At 53.0% G+C, this 15,039-nt stretch overlaps 3 protein-coding genes across 3 annotated transcripts; 1 reads left to right on the forward strand and 2 right to left on the reverse strand.

Moving 5' to 3' along the window:
• Positions 1–96: 96 nt before the first annotated feature.
• On the reverse strand, positions 97–1,742 carry NCS54_01058000 (Hypothetical protein; the record flags this gene model as incomplete). Its single annotated transcript, XM_053155884.1, has 2 exons — positions 97–1,374; positions 1,479–1,742. The coding sequence occupies 2 exons, from the start codon at positions 1,740–1,742 to the stop codon at positions 97–99; spliced, it is 1,542 nt and encodes a 513-aa protein (XP_053011859.1).
• Positions 1,743–2,815: 1,073 nt separating this feature from the next.
• On the forward strand, positions 2,816–4,666 carry NCS54_01058100 (PSP domain-containing protein; the record flags this gene model as incomplete). Its single annotated transcript, XM_053155885.1, has 2 exons — positions 2,816–2,890; positions 2,942–4,666. The coding sequence occupies 2 exons, from the start codon at positions 2,816–2,818 to the stop codon at positions 4,664–4,666; spliced, it is 1,800 nt and encodes a 599-aa protein (XP_053011860.1).
• A 6,413-nt stretch (positions 4,667–11,079) lies between these two features.
• On the reverse strand, positions 11,080–13,707 carry NCS54_01058200 (PHD domain-containing protein; the record flags this gene model as incomplete). The annotated part of the gene is made up of 2 exons (XM_053155886.1): positions 11,080–11,196; positions 11,251–13,707. 2 exons carry the CDS (start codon positions 13,705–13,707, stop codon positions 11,080–11,082), a joined length of 2,574 nt encoding a protein of 857 aa, XP_053011861.1.
• Between the last annotated feature and the right edge of the window lie 1,332 nt (positions 13,708–15,039).

Here is a 15,039-nt window from a genome sequence, read left to right on the forward strand (position 1 = left end):
AAATAAAAGAGGTTAAACAATTAGAAACGCCGAAAAAACCGGCGGAGAAGAGGAACCCAAAACTTCAAAACCTAGGGCGAGGTTTCTCTGTCTCCATCATGAGACACCGGCGATCTTGTCTCCAGTCCGCCATGTATCTTCCTGCTTGGTGCCTGGAGGAAGCCAGCCTCCGTTGCTGTTGACACGGCCGCGGTTACGGCTGCCGCTGTCGTCTGTCTTCTTGGAGTCATCTGAGGAGGCGTCGCGGCCGTAGTAGCCCTCGTGGTAAGGGTGGGGATTGATCTCAGTGCTCAGAGGAGAGGCCACGATTGGGCGTATCCCCTTGTTAGAGATGGGCAATATTGAAGTCTTGTTGGAATCTGTCATCGTTTGGGCCTTGTGGTCCGCCTTGTTGCCCCCCTTCGTTCGGTCGTACAGATACAGTCCAAGGAAGGTGAGGGCGATACCAACGGCCTGGATGGGCGTCGTGGGGCTTCGGAACCAGAGGATGGCCATGACGATGACAAAGACACGCTTGATCAGACTGGCGACTGAGTACGTGACGGGAGAGACCATCGAGAGGAGGATGAAGGCGAGGATGTTCTGGCCAAAGTGAAACACGCCATTGAAGACAAACTCGAGCGTCAGTCGACCGTGATCCATGGAATTGGGTTGCTCGGACAAGTCGATCGAGCCTTCGTGGTAAAAGTTCTTGAGCAGAGCGAATCCCTCGGACCAAAACCAAATGGGCAAGGTGATGATGAAAGCCAGACCAGAGGAATAGCAGAGCAGGTTGAGTTTGTCCAGCTTCTTTGACCGGCTGTTTGGAGCCTCAGCCTCAGCCTTGGCAGCCTCGTTGAACAGGTACTTGGAGAAGATATTTTGAGTGACGAAGATCATCGTGGCGAGGAGAGCGTGAATGACACCGCTGAGCTCTCCACCATACTTCGCCTTGCCAGAGCATGCCAACATTACACCAACCGTCAGAGGGATGAGAGACAGATAGGTCGCCTTGGGGTAGCGGATGTCGTACACGATTCTATAAGCGAGGACGGTAAAGAGGGGCGAGAGACCCTTGATGGTGTGGACGAGCGATACGGGAATCTTGGAGGTGGCCGTGGAACTGAGAAGGTGACCACCGATCATGAAGGCGGACAGGGGGAGAGTAGTCGTGATGACCTCGCGCGTCGGTTTTCGAATCGGGTGTTTGAGAGCTGTGATCTTGGTTCGTAAAACGGGGAAAAGGACGGCAAGCCATGCCATCAAGACACATAGCGACGAGACAAAGGCGAATTGGACGAGTGTCAGTGTCGCAGGCTTGTTAAAGGCGATGAGGATCGACTTTGACGAGGTGTTTGTGAGGGCAGACGAGGTGTACCACAGCAGGCACAGGATCTGCGTAGTGCAACATGCAGGTTAGCACTTGAGGAGAGGACTTGGCCTCGAGATCTTAGAGACTCGAGACGGGATCAAGGTGGGACGGGGGGAGATGGGCGTACGATGAGCTTTGGGGAGACGGGGGCGCGCAGGGCATCGGCGATCTCCTGGGCGTTCTGGCTGACGCTGCCATTGCGGGCGCGTATTGTGCGGATGGCATCAGTGAGGCTCTTCTGGCGGTTGTGCCTGTGGGAGCCCGTCGAGACGGGGAGCCATCGATCTGAGGGACGAGGCGGCGCGCCGTTGGACCAGCCGGGAGGGTTTCGAGGGCTCGGCGACCGCGAGTTGCCCACGGGCGTATCGATGAAGTCGGGGAACTTTTCCATCACAGGACGGACCGCTGGGGGTCTCGGGGAGAGGGACGAGATTGGACGGTTCGCGAGATGATGACCAGGAGACGTCGTCTAACGAGGCGCAACGAGAGAGATGGTCGAGGATAGAGGAGTTGGAGCTGTGAACCACAGAGAGGCCACACAGCCAACGGCGAGAGCGTGATTCGATAACGAGCGACGAGGGAAGATAGCAGGAGAAACGTAATGTCGTTAAGGAATCCGTTTACTCATTGCTTATCGAACGAAACGAGCAGGTGAGATGTTGGTTGTGAGATGACGAGGCCGGGTCCGTCCGAGACCTTGGAGACGAGATCCAAGACAAATAGAAGTAAAAAAAAAAAAAGCGGGAATGGGTTCCGGAAACGTCTGGGAACGTTGCAATTGCTCGTGACCTTTGACTGGTGATCGGATCCAAGATCGGATACGAAGAGAGGGAAGGAAGCTGGTTTTGCTGCGACGATGCAACCACAACCAACTGCGATTAATTATGGGATGGATGACCTTTCACACGTCAAAGCGGGCGGGCATACCAAGGCTATAATTAAACCAAAGGGGCGCCAAGCTTCATACGAATCGAAGACAGATAAACTGCAACTTCGGGGGCCACGGGGGTCATCTACAGGGGGACAAGTCAGACAAGGGGGGGAGGGGCTGGGTTACGTGGCGCGCCAGCTATAGCCGCGGTTGACCCGATAGCCGCGGAACCGCGCTAATCACGATAAGCTGATTGTGAGTTACAGCCGCGCGGGCAGCGCGTCGACATTTTTTTCTTGGGGGAAGTTGCCCATCGACGAGTCGCGCAAAACGAGACTCCACCTCAAAGCACCAGCACCAGACCTGGAGCATCAGCCTCTGGCGCATCGACCTCGAAATCATTCCATCGCCTCTTTGACACACGATCGGGCGCCTCGTCTCATATTCGGGAATGGGAAGGGACCCGAAGCAGTTCATCATCACTCTCGCTGCCTTCTACGCCCTGTTCCAGCTCACCACCCAGGTCTCCAATCCCGCCGCGGGCCGAAACCAGTTCCTCGTCGCGACGACTTTGTCGCCAATCCACATTCACAATGGCGGCCCCAAAGATGACCAAGAACCAGATGCGGAGGGCAAAGAAGAAGGAACAGAAGAAGGCGCAAGCAGAGGTGCGATCATCCAATCTCTCATCCCCTCGATCGTATACTGACGCGACGCAGGCTGCCGCTCCCAAGACCGAAGAGCCCACCGATGACTCCAAGCCGAAAGAGGATGAATCCACCACCGAATCCGCGTCAGATCTCCAAGTCAAGGACAAACCCGAGTCGGAAGCCGCCCCTGTCGATGCTCTGATTCTTGACGATAGTCTGGAGGAGGACCCAGTCTTTGCGATGTACAAGGATATCTTCAGCAAGTTCGGCGCGTCTATGGACGAAGATGAGGTTGCCAAGGAGGCCAATGCTGGAAATCAAGGGACCGTGTTTTTCGACGATGACGACGATATCCCCGACGAAGACGAGGAGTCCGCCCAGCCCAAGATGTCCAAGAAGAAGAGGAAGCAGCTCAACAAGCTCTCCATCGCCGAGCTCAAGGCTTTGGTCAAGATCCCCGAGGTGGTGGAGTGGCAAGATGTTTCCTCATCGGACCCCCGCCTACTTGTCCAGATCAAGGCTCAGCGAAATGTGGTACCGGTCCCAACCCACTGGTCTCTGAAGCGAGAATACCTCTCCTCCAAGAGGGGTATCGAGAAGCCGCCCTTCCGTCTCCCTACCTTCATCGCCGAGACCGGCATCACCGAGATGCGCGACGCCGTCCTCGAGAAGCAAGCCGAGCAGTCGTTGAAGCAGAAGCAGCGTGAACGTGTCGCCCCCAAGATGGGGAAGCTCGACATTGACTACCAGAAGCTCTACGATGCCTTCTTCCGCTTCCAGACCAAGCCTGAGTTGACGCGATTTGGTGAAGTGTACTACGAGGGCAAAGAGACCGAGGTCGATTATCAACATTTCCGACCCGGTGACCTGAGTGAGAACACCAAGGAAGCCCTGGGAATGCCTCCTGGCGCACCGCCACCCTGGCTTATCAACCAACAAAGATTTGGCCCTCCTCCATCCTATCCTACGCTAAAAATCCCCGGTCTGAATGCGCCACCACCCTCAGGAGGTTCATGGGGCTTCCACCCCGGCGGCTGGGGCAAACCACCAGTTGACGAGTTCAACCGCCCCCTGTTCGGTGGTGACGTGTTTGGCCTCACTGGTCAGAGCGGCGGACAGGGCCAGTCAGGGGCTCAAGCAGCTGCTGCTGCCGGTGAGCCTGTTGAGCGGACCCTCTGGGGTGAGCTACAACCCCGTGAAGAAGAGTCCGAGGAGGAGGAGGAGTCAGATGAAGAAGAGGAGGAAGAGGAAGAGGAGGACACAGCTGGTGGCTTGGAGACACCGAGTGGCCTTGAGACTCCTGGTGGTTATGCCAGCACAGTACAGCCTGACTACGGCCAAGGAGTTGAGACGTCTATTGCCGGAGAAATGGATCTCCGCAAGGAGCGCCGCGGCTACGACACAGAGGAGTCGAGCGCGCCCCGGTCTGCCTACACCATCCTACCCGAGCGCCAAGTCCGCGCTGAAGGCTTCTTCGGTAGCGACCGCGTCTATGACCTCAAGCAGGCACAACGATCTGGCATGCCGGTTCTGGGTGCCGATGATGACTCCCGCAAACGCAAGAAGCCTGGCGACATCGACGTGGCCCTCGACGTGGACTCGCTGCACCAGAACGATGGCATCAGCAAGGACGACTTGCGGCGCAAGTTCGATGAGGGCAAGAAGGAGGAGGGCCTCGGTGCCAAGTGGGCGTACGACGATGACCTGAGCGAGATGATCGCCCAAGAGAGTCGAAAGAGGCAGAAGACGGAGGCGGAGCGGAATGAGAAGAGAAGGGAAGGCAGGAGATATTAATGTACTGATAGTCGAGCTTGGAGCGGGTTGGCTGGCGGTGAATCTGTATCATGGGTGCTGGGGCCGGAGCCGGGTCTTGGCTGGCGTTTATTTCTTTTGCGATGCCGTTTAATGGCAAGAATAGGACAAATACCATGCTTGTTGAGGTTTGAAAAGTGCACTCGAGGTATGGAAGTAGTATAAATATCAAACATGTTGAAGGTGTCTTCCCATGGAGAGTTGGGTGGTTGGGTTTGGGCCAGGTCCTCGTATCACCGTAATTTGCCTTTCATCTTCAGCCAGAAGCATCCAGGACGATGATTGACTCAGTTGATGGTGACCTGAACTGGTATTCCAACGTTGCATCAAGGATCGAGACGCCTGGGGACAAACAAGGCTGCCATGTAAGACACCCTTTGTAGAGGGTGTCAAATCAGCGGTACCTATTCGCCAGCCACAGTTAGAGTTTGAGAAACCTCAGCCGAGGAGGCAAAATACTCGAGATATCGAGCCGTCTTAGGGGAAGACTCCCTGTATCGAGTTGAGTATGGGCATCAAGGGAGCGCCTTGGCTCCAGTTGGTCAAGCTGTCGACCTCATTCTTTGTGGAGTTCAAGACTAGGTGAACCATCAGTGGTCTGGAAGATCCCATTGAAATCCCCTCTTTCTCCTTCCGAGTCAGTCATTTGCGTTTGGTATAGTCATCAAGGTAAAGTAGATTACGTACTTGTATAGGCACCACTCAGCTGTTATATCGAGTGAGGCTACGAGACGCTGGCTGCCTCCTATGGAAGTCCGAGATCGACCCTCTGTCGGATTCGGCGGGTTTGATGCTTGGGGTGAGAAAGTGATGCGTATATTCAGTAGTCTCTTTTAAGAAACATCATTCTGTATTGTTGTTACCGGGTTCAAAGCCTGCTTCAATGGAGCCGGTGCGTGTTCCTTACCCTCAGTCGGCCTCGTGCGACCTCGGTTGTGTTGAGACGTTTCTAGACCAAAGCACAGCTAAGGTATCAACTTGAAATATCGTGATACCAGCTACCGGGTAGAAAATAAATCCAGAACACTCTTACGTACCTGCAGCTTATCGCTAGTGAAATCCCTCGGCTTGCCAACGCCTAGCAGCATCTCCTCCATATTGCAGGGGAAACATTTCGGGAACCACAAGTGAGCGGCTCACTTTCCTACAGAGTCTAAGCACCGAAGTATGGAGCATATATGCATTCAAGTGTCTTTGATGAAGATGGGCTGGTAGTCTAACTCAACCCTGCGAGCGTCGAAGGGTAGTAGCAATGCCATGATCCTTGACATGGAGGGGAGGCAGCACGCATAAGGCCCCAACACTCGTGGGACCAGGAGGTCGAGAGATGCGTCAAGGCCAGAAAGTCTTTGGGGCGTTTTATTTTGAGATAAGTGATAAAGAAGGTGCCTGTGACCGCGTTGTTCAGGATGATATTGATGGTGGAAGTGCCTCTGGTTCTCGTCATGACAACCGAGAACGTGCGAAAGTGGGAACGGAAATGCTCGTCCATGTTGGCATCAGGAAACCTGAAATGATAGGAACAAGGTGCTTACTTGATAGATTGAAAGTCCTTCTAGACGGAATCTGTGCAGATACTCAAGTTGGATGATACTTGGCTCACAATGCTGGGATGCTAGTCGCCCGACTTGAGATACGATGGAAAGGGTGGTGGTCGAACTCGAACCATAAACCCCCGGAAACTAATTCGATTTTAGCGGTTTCCAATTCATCTGGGTGGATTTTAGACGGCCCAGGCGGCGAGGGCATTGATGCTGGTCGATCCATTTATGGAGGAGACGCCAATGTGGGTGATAGTTGTCATGGCAAGCATCTTGCTCAGCATAGGCACCCTCGATGGCGATTTGCTGCCGACCTCTGTCCTCGAGTGGATTTTCTTTCCTGCTGTATTTCTGGATGCTCAAAATTAGCTTGAAACCTCGCCTAAGACGATTTTCATCGTTGCAGAGCCAGACTTGATGGAGGTCATGATGGAGGCCCTTGGAGGCGCACTGTAAGTTACAGGCGGCATCCACCCACCCCGCATGGCTCTTTGAAAGCATTGCCCTGTGGTTGAAGGTTGTTGAGGATGCTCAACAAGAGTCTTGGATGATTGATCGGACGCGTCGAGTACACCGTCGTCAGTGTTTCCTTTGCAAAAGATAGCTTTGATCACCCTCAATTGAGGGACAGTGGCGCTGGAGGTCGTTCCTCATGTGGAGCACGTGAGCTTGGAGGGAACAACGGATGGAAGGTGCGAATGCCAATCGACGGTCGCCGATGAAAGAACTTGGTCGTGATGGAGTTTGGCAACGAACGAGGCAAGAGCAATCTTGATCGCAACAATCCATAGAACCCGCACACTTATCCATCTCTCCACGATGGTGACGCCCATTTCAGCACATTAGCTACCTACCTAACAATCCAATACGGTTGGTTTTAACTAGGCTGACTAGTTTTTAGCTGGTATCGGGCGCTTTTCGTAACTCACATCAATTGACCTTGGCCAGTACTGGCGGTCTGCGCATCGTCAATCTCGCGCGATTGCTCTGGCTGCTACTTGTCAACCATGAGACGCAACGCAGCGCAATGTAGCTGGAGTCGTTTCTGCTCCCGGCAGAAACCGTGCTCAATCAATTCCATCTCTTTCAAATAGTGTTTCAAAGATTTTAGCTTTGAATACAGACGACGAGTCATTTTAAATGCGATTATTACGAGAGACGCGGCCCTCCCACGATGCCCAAAGTGACTATGAGGAACACGAGATCTTGAGTCTGAAGCGATCATGGAAACGAGAGAGAATAACATTCCGCCGCGACCTTTTGGCAGCCCATACATTTTACCCATCTATCGCCGAGGTAATCACGAGGCCGACTTCTATTAGTAAAACTAGATACGGCCATTTCCCCCCCCGCATTGTCATCAATGGAGCTTTGGCAATCATGACCCGAGCCACTCCCAAAGGCACCCAAGCGTGTTTCTAGCATTGGCTCCGAGGAACGATTACAGGTTCTGAGCAATGGACCAGGAACGGCGCTCCACGAAGCCATAACTCGATGAACATGTCGCACTCAACTCTTTGCGCTGAATGTATCTCGGCCATTATTGTTATTCTGGCATCGCGCGTCTCAAGGTATGAGAGCACCCCAAAGGACGGTGTCACCTACACCACGCTTGATCACAACAAATCGGTGGACTATCGCAAATATTCGGCATAAAGGCCCGACCACTGATTGGGATCACGGATTCCCACACACGTGACGTGATCCCAATTTATCTTCATATTTCCAAGGGTATTCATTGGGCTTTTGAGATTCGTTCCCGTGACTTGGAAAGCATCGATTGAGCTTCGCCGAGACCATGATGGTGGCTATTCTTCTGAAAGCAGCAGCAATATGCCTACAAGACTCTGGAGAGGTCTCAAGACAGTTCTCGATAACTTGAGTCTCGTTGCCGAATGCCTCTTTAACTTGAACGCCGTCATTCCACTCGATATGGGGGCACCTTACACAAAGCCTTGTACTTCACATATGCCCCATGGATCATCTCCTCCTTAGTATCTCGAATTTGCTCCCTAATACCGCTGGCTAAATGCCAAATCACTTGACCAACCCTCTCTCTTCAACAGCTGCATCACCGACATCGAAGAGCTAGGAACCGGGAAGGCTAGGTACGTAGACCGAAGCTCGTCGAAGTTGCTGGTATCAATTGTGCACTTGGTGACGCCCTCAAAAGAAGCCACCGGGCACATCGAAGCTCGTAAATCTCATACTACTCTACTCCATCCCATGCCAAACTCTGGTCCGGGCCCCCCAATATTCATCGCTGATTTCCCATATCGAGACACCATCGACGGCGTCTCGGGAGAACAGCCATAAGATCCGCTTATAACCAAAGAAGCAAAGCCCGGCATTTGCCCATTAATCGTGGAATAATCACGGAACCAGCTCTGCAAGATGAACGATGGATACCGACTAAAAACACACGGAATGGCCTGCAAACTCACTTATGGCTCTCGCGAGCTCTCTCTACCTCGGCCTACAATGGCGATGTGGCCTGAGGTCGACCACGTTGCAACCTGAACATCTTGTACCAAGACTTGGATGCTGGCAAGACTGAGAACCCTTGCAGCACCCTTTGTACTTTCACAATGTCCTTCAAGGAGAGAAGACAGTGCCACGTCGTCTCCCTTCTCATATGGGAGAGCTTGGCCAGGCAAGCCGTTCTAGGTTGCTAGTGTCGTCATCCTTAATTCGGCGACTCCCGCGACCATTTCCGTTCATGAGTATCTGGACTAAGTTGAGTTCAATATGGGAGTAACGACACGGGTTTTTCGGTCGGATAGGGTCATAGAAATCCCATATTGTTGATCCCATGTTTTCTGCCCGAGCCCTCTCAGAATGCAACCCGTCACGGGTCAAATGTCGTTAGTCGTGGGGTTTAGGGAGTTCCGGATAGCTCAGAGCCTAGGTAGCAAAGATGTGTGGAAGTTGAACGGATCAGTAAACAGGCCGTCTGGCTACCTAGATAAGGTATATCGCACTAATGGAGGAAGCGTTCTTGAGCCTAAGATTGTGATAAGCTCATCACAGCGCTCCCTTGGTCTCTCAAATCAAAGGAATCTTCGTTCTTCCCATAAACAGTGTGGTTTCCCCAAAGCGCTTTACGGGCCACGGAAGCATGGTGACTTCAAGATCAATACAGCCTCTATCAAGCCACCCTGGGCACATCCTTAACACTGACCGAATATCGTAATTACCGACTGAAGATTATAAACCTGCTATTTCACCCAATCAAAAATTTCTGGTCATTTCATTTTGCGTAGCCCTTCCCTGTCTCAAGTTGCTCGTTCACTGCCGATTCTCCGACCCAGATCAGCCATCACTAGATTACGAGGCACCCAAAACTCCGGAACGAGCTGGTATTACGGGGACAAATGCTCAATACCTGGTCGAGGGTTAGTATCCTGAGGCTTATGAAATGATTGTGGGATCCGACTGGGTCTAAAAAGCGCCGATGCAAAAGCGGAAGAAGAGGGGGCGATGAATCACTGACGAAACTAAAGCCCGCTGAACTGTTCTGGTAACATCCCATGCCGAACTACCTTTAAGATACGTATATTGGGGTGCTGTTCTAGGGATAGTGGTACCTCGCAGATTCTTCTCTTCTTTTACCAAATTGGACAAAAGCAAAACCCTTGAATGGGTTATTGAAAAGGGCGATTGGAGCATCCCAAGGTGTCACCTACAAAGAACAGCCACCCTGGCTTGATGATTCTTCAAGAAAATGGTCAACAGGTGTTGATAAGAGACTGGCTTAACATATTCATCTCACTGAGTCTTGCCCAGGTTCTCAGACCATATTCGCTATCCCGTCTTGCGAGTCGACAGTAGACGGTTTATACCCCTTCTTCAGGAGCTAGTTTGAAAATATGCTGTCTTCATCCCAGCCCCAAGAGCTGGATTGCTTCACCATGTACTGTTACTACTCAGTAGAAGCAAAGACATGTGCAAGAGGCCGTCTCTCCGTGTCTTGGTTGGGAGAAGCTGAGGTTAAAACTTGGGTTGGGGTGCCTTGGGCTTGGTGTGAGAGAGCAGTTTGATGGGGGGGGGGTTCTAGAATGTGCCATATATAGGCCAATAGGTTCTTCGAAAGGTATATTACTTGTTCAGGCTCGTCTTCCTGCTCGTCTTCCTGCTCTTACAAGTCTACAACACAACACCTGTCCCGAGTTCCGCTCATGCAGGCTCTCCCTGGCTTGGTCAGACGGGCATCAAGTTCCTTTTCTCCACATCTTTGTAGCCGAAACAATTGGCTTTTACAGTTACAGTCACGCATAGGGACACAAGCAAACAACAGAAATAACTATAAACTATTTAGTGTAGAACGCACGATCCGCTCTCAAGGCCTCCTCGCGAGTTAGGTGGCATTCATGAGGAACCCCACATCAGACGATCCAGCTCTCTCCATCAGCCAACTCCTAGCAGCCCTTGGCCAATGTAATGTCCATTGCATCCCCAATAAGCGCCCCAAACACGTATAAAACTTGCATGTCGTTCCTCTCCGCTTGTATTTTCCCCCATGTTTCCTTAGATCTCGTCTCGCCCCTGCGCCAGACGTTGGCGCTCTTCTATTCGCTCACAAGAGTCCCTGCCCTGCCTGGCTCAACCCCTCAGCTCACGCTTGATCTTCTGTGGCTTCCCTCTACACCTTTTTGCTGGCTGTTGATCTGGGCCAGGCCTTTCATCAGCTGCGCTGGCAGCAGCCGCTTTCTTGGACCTCTTCCTCGACGCACGACACTCCATGGAGGATCCCGCGGCTTCCGCACCTCGCGATACAATCATGGTATCCTGAGTAGTGCTTTCAGTGGTGGTAGAAGGTTCCGGTGCACCCAGCAATTCTGAGGACGCCTCACCCTACGAGGATCCTCCCGACTTGCTACATTCATTACAAAGCCATTTGGCACGAGCCGCTGGGCTGATGGTGGCAGTCTGTTGAATGCACCCAGCGTGGTAGAGGCGGCTTGAGCAGTTCTGCACGAGTATGTTAGCACAATCCGGCTTCAAATCAACACTCATTTGCATTACCTTGTTCGAGCAGACAAGCAGGCTGGGCCCGAGAACTGGCAGCTGACACACTGTACAGCCATTTGCACCTTTCATGATCTGAGAAGCCCGAGGTGACTGTTTCAGCGTTGCATCTGCAGGCTGCGCGTCCTCAGTGCCATTCGCTTGCTCCTTCGCCTTGGCCTTCAACTGGGCCCTCGCCTCATCAAAGAGCTCCATGGCTTGGTCGATTGTCTTGTCATCGAGGACATCACGCGCCACCAAAACACCCATGTGCTTGCCAAATTCCACCATCCGAGGGTTGGCTGCCACGAGCCATGAGGCGTGCTCCTTGACAAATTTAAGCCAGGCGCGTGGGAAGTACGTTCCAGAAGTGACATTTTCCTGGAGAATGAATGAGTCCCAGTTTCGAATGTATTCTTTCTCTTCGGATGTAACATCCGAAAATTCCCCAATGTCTTCTCGATGCTTCTGAATCAGCCATGAGTTGTCAATCGCAGGCCTCGGCAGGTCCTCGCCCGCTACAAGGCGCGCCTTGCTCACGGGATCAAAGAGGGGATAATTAGTCTCGGGGATGGTGATCTTTCTCTTCTTGGGTCGAGGCACTGGTGGCAGCGTTGGCTGTGGCGGTAGTGAAGGTTTCGAGTCAAAGAGCTGCCTTGCAGTCGCCTGCTTCGACGGAGACCGCGCTGGCTCTTCGTTGTTGTCTGGGCCAAGACGCGAGGTCACCCAAGATTGGTCGCCCGACACATACGTCTCCAGATGCCAGGGCTTTACCGGCTTTCCTAGCTGGTATGTCCTCGTGGGCGAAGCGACAGACTCGTTACGGTGAGTGACTCGGAAATGCGGTCCTTGGCTCGTTATGTCGAGTACATAGTCGTATTCCAAATGATAAGTCTGCAGGTGAAGTTGCAGCAGAGGCAGCGAGTCGTGGAATGTGCCACAGGTAACGCATCGCCAGTAATCCAAGCACACAGGCTGATCAATCGGCAAGAAGTAGGTGACGCGACCTTCCGCCGGCGTCGCTTGGGTAGCTCTTGCCCGCGGCTTTCGCTCTTTCCCTTGCGCTTTGTCGCTGAGAATTTTGAGGTTGTACTGCTGCTTGACTCCTCGTGTTCTCAGGGCGCGGTTGGGGGTGTGTTCACCATCCACGTCATCGTCCGGCTCATGCGATGAGTCCTCATGAGCATGGCCGTTGATGCCATTGGTGCCGTTGACATCTTCGTGAGCGTGAATGCCGTTTACACCATTTTCGCCGTTGATGCCATTCACGCCATTTAAACCATTGAGGCCATTCACGCCGTTGGTAGTAGCGATGCCATTGGTGCCTCCATTGACACCATTCAACACACCGGCGCCGTTGAGTTGGTCATCGGGGATAGGCTCAAGTTGACCAGTGGTGTAGGGCTCAGTATCTGGGTCAATTGCGGTGATGCAGGGCTTGGAACCCTTGGCTATCGGCCGGAAACCTGCCGTCCATCGCAGATCCACGTCCATGACATAGTCTGTCGGACGCAAAACGCGATCGGGACGATGGCCAGTTGTGAGGCGCACGGGGGTCTTGCTTCTGCCAAAAACTCCCCCAACCTCGCTGTGGAAAATCCAGCGGTTCTTAGCAGAGTCGGAGAAGGAACCCTGCTCGCCCAGAGGGATGTCGAAGTCATGAGAGTCGAGGGGAGGCCATGTGCCATCATTGATAGATTCCAGTTCAACGTCCAACCTGTACGATTGAGCAAAGTCATTGGACACATCATCATGTCTGTTGACTTTGATGCTCTCTTCAGGTACGAGGAACGGCTGGGGCAGGCTAACCCGGGCGACGCGGTGAGGGCCAACGGGATTTTTGTAGGTGATGATGTCGCAGTTCTTGCAGCAGCGGTACAAGATATTGGGGAAGCCCTCGCTCACGTCGGAGACGGTGATGCGACATCTGCCCTTGATGGTGACAATATCGCGGGGCTCAACAACAGTGGTCTGGAGGGGTCGGACTTTTTTAGAGTCCTTGTGAAGAACCTTAAGAACCTCGACGCGTAAAGCGGAGAGGGACTCTGGCGTGTCATGCGAAGCAGGGTACCGGTCATTTTCGAGAGGGTCCGGAGAAGACAGGCGAAGGCGCTTCTGCGGAGGGGCGCCGTCATCTTGACCCGACAAGTGCTTTGGGGTGGAGAGATTCACACCCATGATTGAATTTCGCAAGGGTGCGACTCCGTTGATCCAGTTCTGTTGAAGAAAGGGCCCCGTCCTTTGATTGCGCCTTTTCAGGTTCATGGCGGAGGGAGAGAGATCATGGGAGGAGGAGAAAAATGACGAGATGAATGTGAGGAGCGCGGGCCTGTGCTGCTGCTGCTGGGCGCCTGAGTGCGAGCGATGCGGCGGTGATGATTGCAGCTGATGTGATTGCTGTTGTCGCGGTTGCAGAGGATTTCTCAAAGGCACAATGCGTTGGCTCTCATTGTTTTTATCGCCTGTTGTCGTCATGCAAGCCGGATAAGTTGTGTTGGCTGGACCAGAAAAATGACGGTAGAGAAAGAGTGCGAGAAATGAAGGTCAATGGAAGGAAAAGAGACAGCGGATAGCAGGCGCGGGCAAACAGGCGATGCCACAAACCACGAGAACGAAGCGCGTGGGAAAGCCTAAAAGAGAAATAAAGGATGCGAGCTGTCTGAGCGAGGTGCAGCGTTTGCCGATGAGATATGGCGATGTTGTTGAGCGTGGTCGTGACCCTGTGGATGTAAATAATAAGGAGGAGATGCGAGCCCGGTCGCGTGTGGTGAGAAGAGAAGGACCCCCGTCACTGCCGCTGCCGCCACAGTCGCTGCGTCGCTGTCCTCACTGCGCCAGAGTATGAGCGGAAACAAGGCTCATCTACAGGCTGACAGACGTGTCGCATTGGATGCAAGAAGGCAGAGGCGACAACGAGGACTCCAAGACGCCGTCATATAAGTCGGCGTTGATGCTTGGCTGGGGGAGCGCGGCGGCGGCAACAGGCGAAAGACGCGTGCCAGTGGCAGGTGAAGGACAGGGAGATTCTATCGCGACTCCAAATGCGGCCTAGCGCCAGAGCCACTTAATCCTGGGAAGCCGCGGGCATATGAACCATTCACGGCTCACGCAGGCCACCGCCGGGACCACTTTCCTTACCTGTTCCAGCGGGAGCAGAACCCGAGCTTCTCCACACGCCGCTCTCAGCGAATCAATACGTCGTCTCCAAGGGAAAAGTGGTCACCTCAAGAATCATCCAATGCATGCCAACGGGGTGCCCCCTTAGGCAGATTCATCGGCTTAGCTGCCCATTCTATGCACTTTGCGCGGTCTCGATTCATCATGGGATGGTTGGTGTCATCATGGATCAAACTTGGGAGTCTTCTCTTTGTCCGGCTCCTGCAGATAGACGCTATCAATGATGAGCTGCAGATTTGCTGGACTGATTTCTACGTGGCGAGAGAAAATCAAAGGCGGTTTGCTACGTTGTGTCTTTGGCAGCCAGGCGAAGAAATTCTAATTTCAGGGCTAGCAATCATATCACAACAATCTCCAGCATGCATGACCTGAGTGTTTGCTCAAAGCAGTGACATGAAAGATGCAAACCATCAATTTTGGAAATTAGAAAACCACAAAGATAATTATTTACTTTAGTTAACCTAATCTAGTCCATTTACACAAATCTCCTTTGTAACCACATGTTGGCCATGCCCCTTACTCACAGCCTCGTCGGCCGAGCCTGCCCTCAAATCTACGCGCACTACGATTGGTCAATTTATGCCCCACCCCTCACCAGAGCCCCACGACCCAACGCACTAAGGCAAGGCT

This window comes from Fusarium falciforme, chromosome 8 (genome assembly GCF_026873545.1).
Source record: "Fusarium falciforme chromosome 8, complete sequence".
In the NCBI taxonomy this organism is placed as follows: Eukaryota; Fungi; Ascomycota; class Sordariomycetes; order Hypocreales; family Nectriaceae; genus Fusarium; species Fusarium falciforme.